General features: G+C 32.7%; 2 protein-coding genes and 1 long non-coding RNA gene across 3 annotated transcripts in view; 2 read left to right on the top strand and 1 right to left on the bottom strand.

Moving 5' to 3' along the window:
* fz3 (frizzled 3) overlaps nt 1-15225 on the top strand; it is a 31631-nt gene extending 16406 nt beyond the window's left edge. Inside the window, exons 2-3 of the mRNA XM_070636744.1 lie at nt 13094-13345; nt 13445-15225. Coding sequence (XP_070492845.1) covers nt 13094-13345; nt 13445-14806 — 1614 coding nt within the window. The 3' untranslated portion in view covers nt 14807-15225. The remainder of the gene's footprint in view (nt 1-13093; nt 13346-13444) is intronic.
* Nucleotides 15226-15231: 6 nt separating this feature from the next.
* LOC139087825 (uncharacterized) lies at nt 15232-16072 on the bottom strand. Its single transcript, XR_011544169.1, has 2 exons — nt 15919-16072; nt 15232-15463 (listed from the first exon to the last, which is right to left on the bottom strand). It is a non-coding gene; the product is annotated as an uncharacterized lncRNA (long non-coding RNA).
* LOC139087824 (uncharacterized) lies at nt 15885-18157 on the top strand. The gene is made up of 5 exons (XM_070636745.1): nt 15885-16313; nt 16379-16700; nt 16812-16942; nt 17005-17206; nt 17283-18157. The coding sequence occupies exons 1-5, from the start codon at nt 16181-16183 to the stop codon at nt 18124-18126; spliced, it is 1632 nt and encodes a 543-aa protein (XP_070492846.1). The 5' UTR covers nt 15885-16180; the 3' UTR covers nt 18127-18157.
* Nucleotides 18158-18223: the final 66 nt, after the last annotated feature.

Genomic DNA, 18223 nt, shown 5'->3' with positions numbered 1-18223 from the left:
GCTATAGTCAATAAATTCCAAAATATTCATTAATAACTGACAACATTAACGCAAAAATTTGACAATGAGCATTCATGACTTTATGAATGATTTCGATTGACTATAAAAAATATTTAAATCAATTCAATTGAGTCATGTCACAATTTGACAATATCAGCACGTGCCATTAACTTGCTACAATGTGCAATTCAATTCAAATGTTTATGGCAAGAAAAACAATTAATTCAAAAATTGTAAGAAGCTTAACTGTACAGTCACATATGAAACTACTTAAAATTTTTCGTAACTTCTTTTCTTATCGATTTTGAGACAAAGTAATGAAAGAATAATAAAAAAATTATAAAGTCGGTTCTTTTGAGGGTTTTTATAGGCATTTCCAAAAATTAAAAGAGCTTAAACGGTGCAAATGCTTGTAGAGTTATAGTCATCATAAAATAATCGTACGACAATTCTCGGAAATTAAATAAAAATTATTGGTGAGCTGGCATGGCTGCTTAATTGCACGGCTTAACGGGTAATTACGTTTTTTTTTGGGGATTGAATTGAAGCCATAAGAAGAAATCTAAATTATTTCCGCTCTAAGTGAAAATTTCTAATTTGTTCATCATCATTCCATAAAAAGTATAGGCTTAATACTGGGTATTACAGTAGTCTACCCCAAAATTTAACCAAAATGTAATTTCCCAAGAAATAAATTTCATAAAACAACAAAAAAATTCACGTAATTCTCAAATAATTTCTTATTCGAATGAATGAAGCAGGAACGGCAGCAGAAAGAATATAAAAAAAATTCTGCATTCTTATTGCTTGATCCGAATTCACTCGAGGCAACAGTTTTTTTTGCTGCTTTTTGACTTACTTCAAGACGAATGAAAAGGAGGAAAGAAAAACAACAAAAAGCGTCATAATTACATGCATGCATAATTTTCTTATTTCTTTTGATGATCGTGCCTTCTTCTTACGATAATTACACTATAAAAACCCATAAATTTGGCACGCAAAAAAAGTGTTTTTTTTTTTTGGATACTCTCCTCTCTTCTTCGTTCTGTTCTGCATGATTTTTACATCATTCCTCGTTCCGTTCATACATTCTTGCTCTGTTTTTGGAAAGAGCAACAGAGTCAGGCGGTCATTTATTAAGTTTTAAAAATTTCACATCAGAGTTGGATGCTTAATTGACAGTCAAAAGGAATCTATTCAGTAATTTATGAATGAAATTCTTTTGTACGATTCATCAGTCATTATAGCTAGTCATTAAATAATTATATGTCATCTTCTTATTGACAATAAATGAGCCCATCCCATTTGATTTCAATGAAAAAATATCATCAATCAATCATTAGCATCTAACCTCAGTGGACCTCAAGACAGCCATCTCTGTTCTCTCATGAAATGCACGAGTGCAGATGAAAAGTGATTCGATTCACATCAAGAGGAAGATTGGAAAAAATATATATTTTGTTGCGGCTACGAACGCTCATAATTGAACGTTAAAGGAAGAGAAACGAAAGAGGAGGTAAGAAAAAAATCAGTAAAGTCATTCTCCATCTCTCACTTACTGGTCATATCGAAGAGTCACCTCTAATTTGTCTCGCATTGAAGGCGAACAATGAAGAAAAAAAATTAAAATTGAATGTTTCGCATTTCATTAAGAAATTTGTTTCAATTCAAAGCTTCATCATCGTCATGCAAGCATGATAAATTGATAATTTATATCCACCATCCAGCTGATGCAGATCGAGACTAGTTTAGTTCTATAATTTTTATACTTAATGATCGATGTGATGGAATTAAGAATTTTCTCAGCAAAGTCCCATGAGGTTGTTGCATTTGCGGCTGTTACCTATACCGTTGAGACTAGCAATTCCACCGCCAATGAAAATAGTTACAACTTTCCAATGAAATTCTTACAAACAGCGATGAAATTCTTGAGTAAATATAAATAAAGGAAACATTCTTCATTGCATATATGAAGCTACAAAGTAAATTTCTCGTAGAGTATGTCGCGAAGATTATAGCAAAGAAAAACAGAAAGATGAAAAGAATGGCAATGGAATTTCTCATTTAATTTCTTCCTACTTATTATTCATAGATGAAGAATTTTATCTATTAAATATTTGATCGAGCTATTAATGGATGTTTAAGCTTTTAAGGAAATTTCTCTTAATTACTCTTGGGATTTCAATTGACTGGCACTAAATGCTATGTACTTTCTCATGAATTATTCTAGAACTTATCACTGAGGTGGGTCTCATTGTACACATCATAAAGTTACAACAACATGACATAATTCATCTTATCAAGGATGTTTATCAACCATTTAATGTTAATTTTTGTTCATATCCGTCAAACACGTGTAAATAATCATCGACTCTTATTTACTCTCACCAAACTCTTCTTAATGACTGAAATGCCTTTTTAATTTACTTTATTATTTTATTATCTTCAAATATTTGAGTACAAAATATTTTCTAAGAACACATCGCATGTCTCTTTCATCATGTCACACACAATACAAAGTCATAAACCATCTCAACAAAAAGAAGGTCAAATAATTTACAGAGTTGCATCTTGATCGACAGTTGAAGAAAATTTACACATGAAAAAAGAGATTTTTTTTATCATAACTTTTATTGTATAGTTTATCAGCATTATGGATGTGAGATGTGCATAGTAATCATCATCGTCTCATACAACATAATGAGGAGAAGTTTTTGAGATGAAACTCATGTGGAAGTGATTGTGCAGGGTGGGGTAACCTAAGAGATGAATTTTAGTAATCCCTCATGAGGTTGAGTCACCTGGAACCTCTATAATACTCCCATACTGTAATGCATGCTAGGATATGTCAATAAATCAACCCCCAAGCCATATCATCAAATCTACAATGTTATCATCCCTCGACAGCAATATAATGATGATGAAATGAAACTATGTATACAATAATATGAAAGAACTTTGTATATATCCAAAAAAAAGAAATAACAGTCAATAATAATAACAACAGCAACAATACACAAAAGAATGAATCTCTAAGAAGAGAAGTCGATCCACGACACAGTGGTTCATTCGTGGCAAGGAAATGAGGCAAGAGAAGATCGAAGAAATGAAACAGAAAGGAAAGAAATAAAAAAAAAAAGAGATAAAAGCAGACAGAGAGCAAGCGAACGATTGCTTCGAAAGAAGAAGAAGAAAATAAATTAAAGAAACATAAAAAATAAATTAAGATTATTTTTGTGGGCTCGCTGTGTCTATTGAGTCATTTCTGATAAATATTATTGCCGCATACTCGTGATTTTTTATAAAGCAATATTATTATGTGACGTAACATTTAAACAAATCGCTTCCACAATGATTTTTGTCTTTCCTTCTCTTTTTTTTGAGGCAATTTTTACGATAACACAAGGAAATTTATTTTTATAATAATATTAAGAGGTTGTGGATTGTGTGTGTTTGAGATTCAGAATGAAAACATCTTTTAGCGGATTTTCCAGAAGGAAGCTATGGCTTGCGGTTGCATTTTTTACAACAGATCGCATGATGTGATGGAGATTTTGAGAATCTGCAGCTGAATTGCTATTGTTCTTTAAGTTTTTAGGTCATTATTCCCGAGCGGGACATAGACGGCCACCACATGATCTCTGGACTGCCAAATGGATCTTTATGTCGTCAATATTCCAGTTTGAATAGTCTCTTAGATTTAGAATTTAATCTTAATTCACTACGGTTCCTGTTAGGGTGTGTGAATGCGTCTCTTAATGTATGACAAAAGGAACATCCAACTCATCATTTCAAAATTCAAAATAAAATTAAGAAGAAGAAGAAGAAGCAATAAAATAGATAAAAGTCACTTCAACTTTAAAAGTCGTTGATCGGCAATCGTTTCGTATCAATATCTTAAAAGGAAGAAGAAGAAAGAGTCCAAAAAGAAAAGAAATTAAAATTAGGTAAATTACAACGAAAGCATCATCAAGATTATTTAAACGGACAGACATTGATGATGAAAGGGTGGATGAATTAAGTCAAAAGTAAAGAAATAATATTGATGTTGACGGATAACACAAGCAGAATTATTAAGAAGAAAGGTAAATAAATAAAGACGGGTACATTTAACCCGAGACGAGAGTCATTCACGTGATACACACTTAAGTGGACATTCAAGAAGATCCACAAATGAATGGGGCCTTAAATTGTTGAATTAGCTGTATTAGATTACACATTTTTGTCAAATTTATTGACTCTTCATTTGAATAATGCTCTCTTGTGAGAAAGAAGATATAAAATGAATCCGAAAAAAAAACTGGAAAGTGCTGTTGACGATTTATTTCTATTGACTAAATTGACTTCTGGAATCTGAGACTCCAGGGATGTTAATAATTTATTTGTGAATTTTTGGTTAAAGCCTAAAACTGGTCTTAAATGGAATTCTTAAATGTTTTTGGGATTATTGGACTTGATGTGACTGGGAAATGAAACATTATGGATGACTGGCTTGTCCTAACTTCATACAAAGCCCGAGTCAAGTCGATTTCGAGATCTAAACCACACAAGACTAACTTCCATTACACAACATCCCACAATTACAAAGTAGCTAGTCATAACTTAACAAATTCACAGACTTCCCATAAATTTTATCTACACATAAATTCAATGCCTACCAACAATCATAAAAAACGCACATTTTCTATTCTTGGTAATAAAAAAATGCATTCTACATTCACTTAAGTAAAACATGTTAATTGATATAGCATGGAAATGAAATTTTTAGTATAGACTGAAAAGTGCACTTAAGAAAAGCCAGAACTATTAGAATGTATGTTCGTGCATTAGAGAATAAGATATGATATTGAAGAAATTTTTTTGGGGGCCATGTGATGATTTTTTAATTTTATGCTGTATAATTTTCAATATTTGTCTGTTTATTTTATTTTTGTTGAGGTTCAGTACTGTGCTCAGTACTTGATAGGAACTATGAAAATGGATTTCAAGTGATTCGTTGTGAACCACACGAAAGTATGAACTATCGACCCTACGATCGTCAATAGAAGCTGTTGCTTTATTTCTGAACTTAGTAGTTCCTTCCATTTTAATGGAAACTTAGGTGCTTTTCTACATTTTTAAGACGTTTAGCCACTAGAATAACACAAAGGAGACTAAATCAGCTTCGATAAGTCCGGAAGAAGCTCATTTGAACTCTTTGCTCTGTATGACTTCAAATGACTCCTAAATGGACCCTTGCATCATACAAGCTGTCAATATGATGACTTAATACGTGTAAGATTGATACTTAACATTATATTGAGTTGCTTGATGTTTTGCAAGTCTAATAATGCATTGCTTAAAGATACTTCCATCAAACCCCATCATTCATACCAAAACCCCATCATTCATACCAAAACCCCATCATTCATACCAAAGTCCCATCAAACATACCAAAACCCCATCCTAGTCCACAATAAATCCTATAAAAGAATGAAAAATCATACATGGAGAGATTGAAGCATTTCACAATAATAAAAGACTCTGAAAAGAAATGAAAGATTGAAGAGATGAAAAAAAACTGGGCACTTCCATTCACTCATGGTCTGTGTTTTATTTCTTTTAATACAAAATTCACGATGAGAAATGAATTGTGGCCACTTTAAAAATGTGTTAATTAACATCTATCTCTCTCGCTCTCTCTTTCTTTTTTTGTGGCCTGTTTTGTTGGAAATTTGAATTTTTTTATGAGATGAAGATGCCTGCAAACTGCCATTGAACGATGACGATGAAAGAGCATCAATTCAAAAGAAATTTCCTTCTTTTTTCTTCTCACTATATATGGCTTTTTTATGGATTTATGACCCCATGAACGAAACAAAGAAGACAAAAATATATAATATGATGATGAAGACTTGGAGAGGCACACAAAAAAAAAGTTGTGAATGAAATTTATTTCGTGAGAGATTTTTCATCAAATCTACAACACATTCGTGTGGTGCGCGAGCGCTTCATATCAAGTAATAAGTTGTAGATTTCGACGATTCAATAAAATTTTATTGAAATTGGCGCATTTGTTGAATTATATCCGGATTACGCGGTACGATTGCTTGCTGCAAAGTTAAGTCTTGATCGTAGATTCTTGACAGGATTTGACGAATTTTGACAATTTTGAGATCCATAACTGGTAAAATTACAGTTTTTAATGACAAAACACAAAGGTTGCTTAGAAAAATTATTAATTTGTTTACGATCATCTAATAAAAATTCTAAATCGACATCCAATAAACCCAAAATATTTACATAATAATAGTTATGCAAATCAAGCAGTGGACAAACTGTGACTCATGTTTAATAATTTTCTAGAGATCCCACTTCGGACAAAAAATATCTTTTCAACACTGATCAACTAAAATTATGCAAATTAATTTTTATTATCACTCAAACATGAGATGAAAATGTTGGAACCGTCCAAGGAAGGGAGATCGAAATAGAATATAATAAAATAAAATAAAAATTCCCGCTAAATGGATTTTTGATGAAGAAATTCCGATGATTGTAATATTCAAAAAAATCTGTCCACGTCCATCAAAAAATATATCTACAGCTTCTGAATTTATTTTTTTTCCTCCTTTATCTTTCGTTCTGTTATGCTTGAACCGGAATTTTTATTCTCGTTTAAAAGATCGACAAAAATATGTTTATATATCTATACAGTTCTTCATTTATACATATATTTTTTATTTCGTTACCATCTCGCTAATGGATGTTCACTGTCGTCTCATTAAATTGATTTGTGTGTGCGAGCTTAATTGGCGGAGCAGTCATCAACAATTATCGTTAAATTGACGAAACGAAAACAATTTTGAAATGCCGATGAAAAGTTTATATTCCTTTTTTTATCATTTTTTGAGCAGAATGAAGGTGGATGTTGGATATGGATTGTCTTTATGGGTCTGTAGATCTCATTCGAATTGGTCAGATTTGGTCAAACTGTTAGAATTTGATATAGTTTTGGATTTTCTATTTTACAAGATCCACATGAGTTCCTGGATCACTATCTGTTCAAATGACTGCATAGTTGCAAGTCCAAACACAGAATTGTCCCTGGTTTTGCTCATTTCACTCCACAAGAGTATTTATATTGCATCCTAACTGCCTAAATTTTAAATCTTCAAAGATCCAGCACTGGATCATCTAAATTTGCAACTAAACCTAAATACAGCAACTGCGTTTTCTCGTTCACCCAAAATCTATTCCAATTCTTACTCATTGTCTTCTTCGTCACTTAAAATCGTCACATATGTCTGAGTATGTATTTGTGCAAGTTTCCACCAATAATTTTTTTGTTTCATTTCGGATATAATTCCTTTGATGTGTCATCCGAAAAATTAAAACTGCTCTTATGTCGTTATCAAAAAAATATCACAAGAAATGAAGGCACGACAATCCAAAAGCATGGTTAAAAATATATAAGCGAAGCACTTAAATTGAAGAGCGGCAAAATATAATTCAATAAAAGTTAATAATCATTATATCCAAGCCAATTGTTTGTACTTACAATGTTCAGTCATTTTCTCTTTGGTCGGGAAATTTCTTTTGATTTATTTGTGCTGTTTTATTTAATTATAATTAAGTGGCATCATGTGTTTAAATTGAATTTGAGCACTAAAAATGTAATGAAAATTGGAATTTTGAGATATTTTTTTTATATTGTGTAAATAGCAGCAACAAATGTATGATTCAAAGATTTATGAAGAATTTTATGATTAAGTGGACGTTTATTTGAAATGATAAAGCAACAAAAAAAGACATTGCAAGACATTCTTTGCAATTTGCCGAATCAAAAGATATCACGGCTTTTTGCTCATATCTCTTAGTACTTTTATGATGTGTCGTGTCGGCAAAAATACAACTTGCTTAATACCACTGTCTAGTTTTGTCAACTTGTTTCAAGTCAGGGATGGAGTCGGAAATTAAGCACATGCCACGTTGTATAACTTAGCTTTGGTTGGTGACGACTTCTCAGGGAATTGGAGATTAGATCGAATTTCAATCGTTTCTTGAAGATGAGTCGAAGTGGTTCGGTGACGGAATGGTTTCGACCAGCAGGGCTTAATCATTGTACACTCAAATAAGTAATAAACTGTATCTTTAGGTTTGAATTCGATGACTTGTGCTCCACCCTTTAAGAAGCACATTAGACCCCCCTCATCTGCTTCCACCTCTGTTCCTAATTACATGTCATTTAAAGTTGTATCAAAAATACTTCAGCCTGCAATTTAATTCCTGTAAATTAACAAAAAATTCAATTTTAATTTGAAAATAATTTCATCCCAAAAAATTATTTTACTTTCAATTAAGATAAGAAGCAACAGCAACAGCAGCGAGCAGTAAGAACAAAAGCAAATAAATACGCTCAATTGAATAAGAAGCACAAGCACACAAAAAAATATGAACAAAAAGGCGACCTGAAATTGCACAGAAATAAAAACTAAGAATAAAGAATAAAATAATAAGAAAAAATTCCATTGAAATTTTGGTAAAATTGGCCTGAATGCCTTGTTGTTGTTGCTGGTGCTGCCAATTGTTTTATAAGAATTCCACCATGTGAGTTGCCTGATCGACAGTTGAATTGCAATTTGCTACAATTCGAAACAATATAAGCTGATGCTGCTGGCTACAAGTTTTGCTCTTTTTTATTTCTTAAGGCACACAACTGACATTTTTGACTTGCGCGCGGGACCTTTTTGCAAGAGAGAGAGACTTGCTTTATATATAAAACGAATAAACATGGAAAATTCTTTAAAAAGAAATAAACAGAAAAAAAGACTTGCAATAATTTTCTTCAAATTGATATAAAAAATTTTATGTCAGAAATGAAAAAGGGCAAAAGAGAGCTAAAATTGGCGACATTTTTTTCTGTCTTTACTTCACTCAAAAACGAGTAGGAGATTGTTTTGGTTGGAATCATACTGCGCAGATCTATTCCTCATCAGGATTCACCAATTTTGAACTATTTCAGTCGATATAGATCAATGTATGACAATCTGTGTGGCACGAGACACTAGAGTGCACATGATAATGCCATGAACAGCATGTCGTGTGCTATTTCGGTCGAGGCTTACTATCAAGATGAGCCACAATCAATAAAATGACATTCACAACTGATATAAATCATTAATGACCATTTGAACTCAAAATGCTTCCTTTAATGTCAAAAATCACATTCATAAGACCTCAAAGATCCACTCATCCTCTCACATCACCACCGTACTTCCCCAAACATCCAAAAATCAGCCAATCTGCCAACAATCAATAACCCAACCCTCTATAATCAGCGATAAATTCACTAAGATTCATGTCAGGTGTTTCTTGAAAGTCGGCAAAATTTAATAAATCAAAATGGATGCAATTCCAAGAAGTCAGCCCTGAAATCCTCGTCTTTACTGTTTCAGTCGAAAGATAAATCTTAAAAATTTATATTTTTTTCTGTTGTTCAGAAATCTGCAATTATACGTGAATGTCACAAGAGACGAACGACATGACTTAAAACGCAAAAAAAAAAAAATATCTTGGAAATAAGAAGGAACAAAATAAAAATTATGAAGACGATCATCCGTCCATAAATAAAAGAGAAAGAAGATCACGTTGTGAATTTTTTTCATCTTCTATCCGAATGTGACGTGCATTTTTGAGTGGTTTTTGTCAAGAATTTTCTGTTAAGCCGCTTTGTTTGTAATTCACATGAGAATGGGACATAAGAAGAGGAAGACTGAATGGGGACTTTAGAGATCAGCTCTGAATTGGATCTAAATTAAATTTCCTCTTCGGAGAAGTCAGGCAGGAAGTAAGATTGAAATAATTGAAGAGGAAATTGGGTATTAAAATTGGCATAAAGGTGTCTTCTTGATATTATTGGGTCATTTACTTTTAATGACACTAATTTATTTGCAGCTGGATACTTGCAAGCTGTTGCTACTCACCTAGAATTATACATTTCTTCTTGTTATGCCATTCATCTTCACCAAATCTGTTCTAATTTCCACAAAAGACAAACTCGTCACTTAATAACTTTCATAAACGTTCCTAACACCTTTCTATTTGTCATGTTAATTTGTCAAATATTTTTACATGCCTGTGTCAAATAAGAAGAACATTTTCGTCATAAACATCGCCAAACTGTCTCTTAGCGATGCTTAAAAATTACTTAACATTTCATCACTCATTTTTATTAAAATCTCACGCCTTTTTACGAGTCATATGATAGGTGAGAAGAATGACTGAATAGACTCAAATTGGATATGAAAAATAGCACTTTTGAAAGAAGACATCAATAAATGTTTGGATATATGATTTGATGTCCATAAATAATCTAAATTGGGTATATCTGTCGACTAAAATTATGCGATTTAAAATTGTCAATGGCATGAGAGACTTTACTTCTTAATATGTCCAATTTCAGCGACATTCCCACCAAAACCATCATCATCATCATCATCCTACGGCATCCAGAACAAAGTCTTATTTCCCTAAAAAAATATTAATATTTTTTTTTCAAAACACATTAACCATATCAGCAGCTTATCATCAATTAAGTCTTACGTTTCAAATTCGTTAATGCATTTTTATTGAACATTCCGACTGATAACACCTTTTAATGTTTCCTTCTTTGCCTCTCTTCTTCCAATTCCTTCATTCTTCGTCTGCCTTTATTTCAAATTATTCAGTCTTGAATTTTGTGAGCAGTATATACACATAGAATATTCATGAGACGATCTGTCGTTTGCCTTACTTTTTATTCTTCTCTTTTGCTGCCGTCGTTTGCAGCCAGGAGAAATCCCGATAGCAAGATTCATTCTTTTACTCCAAAATCTCTAATTTAATATTTTTTAACCGAATGAAGGAATGAAAAAAAGAATAAAAATGCATTCATGAGCTGATTGTGGAGAGGCAAGAAAGAATGAATAACTTTTTTTTCGTTCCTTACTATCAGCTTTTATTCTTCTTGATATTCTGGGTGCTCTCGGGAGAGTCGAGGAATATAATAAAAAAAGTTTCAAGTTTGGTTTGGGGTTTTTATGAGGCATGAGCGATTTTTATGGAAAGTGAAATTTTTTGTGGCTGCACCTGATGAATTTTGAAGTCTGATGGAAGTTGATGTAGTATTTGAGGATTATAAAAGTGATAGAAGTTGTGATTCATAGATCCAAAGCTAGCACCCTATCACTTAAAACAGTGGTGGTCAACCTGTGTGCCGCGGCACGACCAGATCGTGACTTACCATCAAGGTGTGCAGCACAAAAAAAAGCTTGGACAACACTGACTCATATCATCATCCACAAATGTCATGTACTTTAGTTTCTTGACCCATGGTCAGCAATAGAACTAGCCATGGATCACATTGATCTGTACAGCCATCGAAGTAGCTAAGTAAGATGGATCTGTAAGCACTCCCTAGCAGATGATCAAGAAATTGCAGACTAATGTTTCTCACTGATAATCTAAACATAAGCATTGCTACAAATTTGCCATTGCAACGTTTTGCTGATTCCAGTTCTTTTACAACTGCTTGCTGCTTCATTCAATCCATTCCTCTTTTTATACATTTTCTTTCTTCTTATAAAAATTCGTAAAGGGGATTTCGTCTTTCAATATTATATGTATTTTTTTTTCTTAATTCCATAAAAAGAGACGGTCCGCGATAAGAGAAATAACCGGCACTATATGAAACAAAAGCAAAGTGGTCAAAAGGAGAAAAAAAAGTCGATGAAGAATGAAAAAAAAATATCGAAAAAGATAACAAAAATTGAGAAAGAGAGAGAGAGAAGGAACGAAATTTATTTATGTTTTTCCAGTTTTACTTGCTTTGCCTCTAAACCTTTGAATTTGTGTATTGTGAAAGAGATTCTTAATATTACGTCTGGTTGTTCTATTACATTGTTTATATATATTTATAAATTTCGTCATTTGTTACTCCTCAGAATTTGTTCACGAGGTCATAGTAAACTGGAATGTGTGTTTATGGTCGCATTCAACTTGTGCTGCATAAGAATGCATTTTATGGTATTGAAATTAAATGCATAGGCTTAGTAGAATTCTCACGTCATACTGTACGAGCACTAAAAATTTTATCTGTAAATTTATGAAGATGCTACACGTTTTCCTTCCTTAACATACGCATTTAAATGACTTGTTATGAAATCTTCTTACAGTCTTTCTCATTTCATATAAAGAGATTAAATTAATAAATTGAATTAAAGTTAGAATGAGCATAAAAATTGGATTTAAAAGTTTTGAACTCAATATAAAAAAAGTAGGAATGAATAGGAATTAGATATGAAAATTGAATGAAAACTATTCATTTGAGAGATTAACGGTTAATCATATGGGAACATCTCATATGCTGTGCCTGAAAATTGCATGTTTCAAGATGGGAATTTTGAACATGTAATCAGCACATTAGCTAGTAATTTTGTAAATTAACTTGATCTAGAAACATATTGCTAGATATCTACAGACATGAAGCTAGTTCCAGTAAATCCAACTCCCGAATATCACTTTTAATAGCCACCGAAGCACATTAAAATTATGCGATAAAAGAAACTGCTTTAATTTATATCTTCTTTGCTGTTAAGGCGATTTCAAGGTTTGGATATATCAGCATTTTATGGACCAATATAAAAAGTTACTAGCTTCTTTAAAAGAAGTCAATTGAGATGAATGTATAAAGCTTATCAAGCTATTAAGAATTATATCTTATGGCATGCAAATAAAATCGATCATTGTGGATGCTGACCCAATATTTTATATATCTTCAGATCCCATTTAGAGCTGCACAAAAAAAGTTATCCAATCCTTGCCATCAGCATATATTCAATTTTATCGACGACCAAAAGAAGGCAAATTTCATCCGAATAATTAATTTTGAGATTAAGAAAGAGGCACAGTGAAGCTCTTTTGGCCTCAAAAATTAACCGCGATGTTAATGTTCACTAATTTGTTTTTTCAAGAAGGTCCACAAGTAATCCCAAATTTTATTGACTTCACATTAAATACGATAAATTGAGACTTTTTTTTTTCACTAATTCCTTTTTCTTCTTTCTTCTTGCAGCTTAATAAATTGGCACCAGTCTTTGACATAGCAAGCAACAGTCAATGCTCTCGACAGATGCGATTCCTGATATGCTCAACACTCTTTCCATTCTGTTCCGATGACGTTTCACAGCCAGTGCTTGCATGCCGGAATGTTTGCGAGAAAGTTAAGAGTGAATGCTCACATGATCCAATCGTTAAGCAGTTCTGGCCTGATTTTCTGGATTGTGAGCAGTTGCCACAGAATGAGAAGAGGGATTTGTGTCTCAATGTAAGTAACTTAATGATTTATTGCTATTTTTATAAATTATTGAAAAATTCTTAAGTACATCCAGAACTAAAGTCAAAATTTCCTATTTCTCATCCGTAGATGCCAAATGAAATCATCGCTGAAGGATCAACAGCAATTGAATCCGATATTACAACAGAAATCCCAGACGATGACAATGATGACGACACTAAGTTCCAAATTAATCACATATCTCACTCAACAATTTGGAAGATCATCCAAACACGCAGTCAAGTCTCAACACTTTCGACCTGTCCAAAGAACTTTACATTAAATGAGCGCGGCAATTGTGTCTACAAGTGCGGTGCTGATGCTTTTTACTCGATTCATCAGAAGAAGATTGTTGAGACTTGCATTTTAGTCTTTTCCGTACTATGCTTCATATTTACACTATTTTCACTCATCACATTTTGGACGGAATCAACAAGATTTAAGTTCCCTGAAAGACCCGTCTTGTTCCTGACGCTGTGCTACAATCTTCTCAGCATTTGCTATTTATTGAAAATTTTCTATCAAAAATCAACAAATGTTCCTGATTATGCTGATGAAATGAATGATTTTAACGGTGGAATGTCATCAATTAAAACAACAGAAATAGGCTCAGCACAATGCATCATCAATTCCCAGTGCCTCGCATACTTTATAATAATAAATTATCTCATATTGAGTGCATCATTTTGGTGGCTCATATTTGGTCTCTCATGGTGGCTAAGTACAGCTAAACAATGGAGTCCAGAAGCACTCGAGCGGAAGTCTGGATTATTCCATGTATTTGCATGGCTCCTACCACTCGCATCACCAATCGCTGCATTGCTATTTGGTGCAATCAAGAAGACTGAATTGACAGGAATGTGCACAGCAGTTGGATTTACAGAAATTCCATCCTTCATTCTACTCGTTATGGGTGCAATTTTCATCATTTTATCAGCACGATCACTTCGGTCGTTGAGAACATCATGGAAGAATAATAAATTGTCACAAGTCATGAGTAGAATTTTAATGTTTGGCACAATTTTTGTAACGCCAGCCATTGCTGCAATTGTACTCATGTTTATCGACTATGACAACGAACTACCTCCATGTTTACCCGGCGAGACTTGCTATTTGCCCGAGAAGAGGTCGATAAACATTACAATTATTCGATATGCATGTCTACTTATGGGTGGTGTAAGTGGAATATGGGTATGGTCTAAAAAGACATGCATATCATGTCGGAAAAAGATAACAACCGTACAATACTCAAATCCATCGCCGCAAACGACAATTGAGAATATAAATGGAATGTCAAATAAATATAATACATACAAATATGTCAACTCATTACACAAAAGTCTCCTTAATAATAATTATCATAATCATTATCATCAAAAGAAATTCATTAGTGGCGTACATCGAACGAATCATTATCACATTGACTGGATACCTCCACAGAATCGCATTTAAAAATTCTTTTTTATTGTTTTTTTGTCATGCTTAACTACCGACTTGGCATTGTGGGGTAGTTAGTTGTTATTTCTTTTATTTTCTTTAAAAGAAGCAAAAAAAATTAATTTTTTTAGTCAATTGTGAGGAACAAATAGAGAAGATCAAATATTGGGCGGTTACTTAGCATTTTTGACGAATGTCTTGAACTATCATACCAAAAATAATGTTTATAGCTTCACAGAAGCTGATTTTTTGGTGCAAGACATCGAGTATCCCCAAAAAAAATGAGAAGCTGTAAAAATTTCTATCAAAAAATTTAAAAATTTGCAAAAAATATGAAAAACTAAAAGATTGTGATCATTAGCGAGTAAGAACACTTTAGGTTTGTAATAATTATATTGTTAGAATATTAAGGACGTTTATTAATAATAAAAAAATCAAGATTTAAAAAAATATTAAATGTGTTGTTTATTGGATAGTCTTCTTTCCATTATTTTCAGCTTGCATCTCTGATAAATTACATAAATGACTCCAACTAGGAACATTGAAGAGAATATACAGAAAGCTAGTAGCCGATTTTCTTTTGTTTTATCACAGTAACTACAGGTTTCAGTTTTTGCAGTTGTTGCTTCCATTCTGTTGTTGTTGGACTTAATTTTCAGCAAGTCTTGATCTCTGCAATATAATTAAAATTAATTTCAAACTAGTCAAGCTCGAGATCCAGGCATTAGATCAAAATATAAGGTTGAGCTTTTTTCAATATATTGAAAATTTATCATTAAGCTCCAATTGCAAGATTTTAACTGATTTTTAATTAAAAACGTCTCAAATTTAAAATTCAAAAGCTTTGAAAGCTCAAACAATCCTAACGGTTTTTTAAAATTCAAATTTTTGCCCCTCAATTTGATTACAAAAAATAAGCAAAACTTTACGGACGATTGGGAAGTCCAATCGTTCTCAAAATTCTCCAGATGTTTTTAAATATTGTTCCCTACAGACTGTGTTGTTTTCACATTCCTAGCTATTTCCGTTAACAAAATAGCATAACGGTCGTTTCAGATTCAAAAATATTAAACGGACAAAAAAATTCAATTTTTCTACTTCAATGTTAAATTTTGTGTTAAAATTACTTTTTAATCACTCAGCAATCATTGAAATTCAAAGATAACATCGTGAACGACTGCAAATATCAGCAAAGTATTAAGTAACAGTTGAATGCAGAGATAAATTGACTAATTAACCACTGAACAAAATTATTTCCAAAAAATGTAAATATTCACAAAGATCCAGTTTAACGAAGTTGTGCCAGATATAGCAAGTTAAGGTTCTAGTGAGGTTTGTTTTGGTGAATTTGGAGAAGGAAAAATTGTAGTCAAAATAGAAAATTATTAAATGGAATACAATACAGACAAAACGATATTTGAGCTTCTTCCGAGTGAATTATGGGCAATTGTTATTTCCTATTTACCTAGAATATCAAGGCATTCGTTGTCTAAAATCTATGGATTTCAAGATTTAATTGATAGTAAGTAAATTCTTTAAAAATTCATATTTACAGCTAGTAATATTGTTTTATTGATTATCTTTCAGGTGTATCGCATTTAGAGGACAGAAAATTGTACTTTTCACTTAAAAGTGGCAATAAATTACAATGGCATAAAGTCAAACTATCAAATGAACAGATGCAAAAAAGATTGAAGCATGGATCAGTCAATTTTAATGACCAAATCCTCATATTCGGTGGAGCAAGTAGCAATTCAATAAATAATTCCGGCATGTACAATGATGTCTGGATTTATAATAATTACACTAAATACAAGCGAATGAAAACATCCTCAGCTTGTCCATCACCAAAATCCGATTTTGGTATCGTCAATGCTGGAAATAAAATGATTGTTGTTGGAGGAAAAAGGTACGAACATTGGATTTCCTCTAAATTTGATATTTTCGTGTCAATTTCTTGATCCAGAGCAGATTAATCCAGTTACTAAATATTGGCACTAATAAAATTATTTTACTTTAGTTCCGTAGGTAGCTCAGTAGATCAACCGTATTCAGGATTATTGAGTGCTTTTGAAATACATTCAGTAGATCCCAAAACCGGGGTCTGGCAAAAAATTCAGGCGACAGGAACTGAGCCTCAAATTTCAAATGGTAAATTCATCATCTCTATTAAATGAGTAATGTCAAAAAATAACATTCACTGTCAATTTCAGGAATCCGATGTGTCATGTTATCAAAATTAGAATTAATTGCCGTAGCTGGACTAATACCAATTTTCCATAATTGGGATGCGATGAATGCTGAAGAGAATGTGCAATATCGAACGAGTTTGCATGTATCGTTGTTAAAGTTTACTGATGCATCTCTCGAAAAAGGACATTGGTATGACTTGGCTAACTTCCAAAATCGAAGAGGGTAAGTTTGCCAAAATTAATGCTTCTGGAAGTAATAGTTTACTGATTTTATTATGTATATAAATTTGTCCCGACAGATTTCCGACGCCTAGAAATGAGACACATTTAGTAAATTTGGGAAATGACTGTGTTTTAATGTTTGGTGGACGTGTAATTAATGGTAGCTGTCAAGACGCTTGGATAATGAAGTTTCATAGAAATCCATATAGTATAAAATGGATACAAGTCACAATTGAGAATCCATTACTTCCATCTTTACCGACTCACATATTTCCATCATGCTTAATTAATGACTTGCTTGTGTTTACGGGAGTACGCACATCCTTATTGAAAAAGCCTGAAATCGACAAACAGAGAAATGTTAACAATATTAATAATAATAATAATAATGACGAGTCACAGAAATCTCAGAGTCAATCTCATCAGCCATCACCATCACCATCATCATCATCATCACTTTCCGCGCTTAGACGACAAAAGCAGCCTGAAGTTCGTAGAGTATTTATTAATTCCGATCGACCGCTACATACAATCGGTACAATGGCAGCATTTTCTGTCGTACCACAAAAAGTACTTAAAATGCAAGTATCGCCTGATCCTTCACCGCCGCTTCCAACAGAACAGCCTAAACGACTCCTTAAAGATTATCCTATGAGAATATTTTGCCTTGATCTCTCAAACATTATGAATTGTAGTGACGAAATGTTACGAGAAAAATTATCAATCAAATGGATACAAATTTTAAATGATGGACTATTTCCAAATGCACCAGAACTAAGAGCACATGCTACATTCACGCGACTAGATAAGGGATTATTTTTGATTGGAGGTGTTAAACGAAGCGAAACAGAGGACGATGCTCTCTTTACTCAGGCTACAAATGAAATTTTTATGCTTACAAATAGCAATAATGAAACATAATAAATCAATTGACAAAATTTAATGCAAGTTATTCTATGGAGTTTGATTTCTTGAAGAGGATGAAGATCTTTAAGGTTTGTAGGTGTACTTTTCAGTC

This window comes from Chironomus tepperi, unplaced genomic scaffold, assembly GCF_022539635.2.
Source record: "Chironomus tepperi strain 1889 unplaced genomic scaffold, CSIRO-AGI_Ctep_v1 contig_137, whole genome shotgun sequence".
Taxonomy (NCBI): Eukaryota; Metazoa; Arthropoda; class Insecta; order Diptera; family Chironomidae; genus Chironomus; species Chironomus tepperi.
This window is presented reverse-complemented; position numbering and strand designations above follow the sequence as displayed.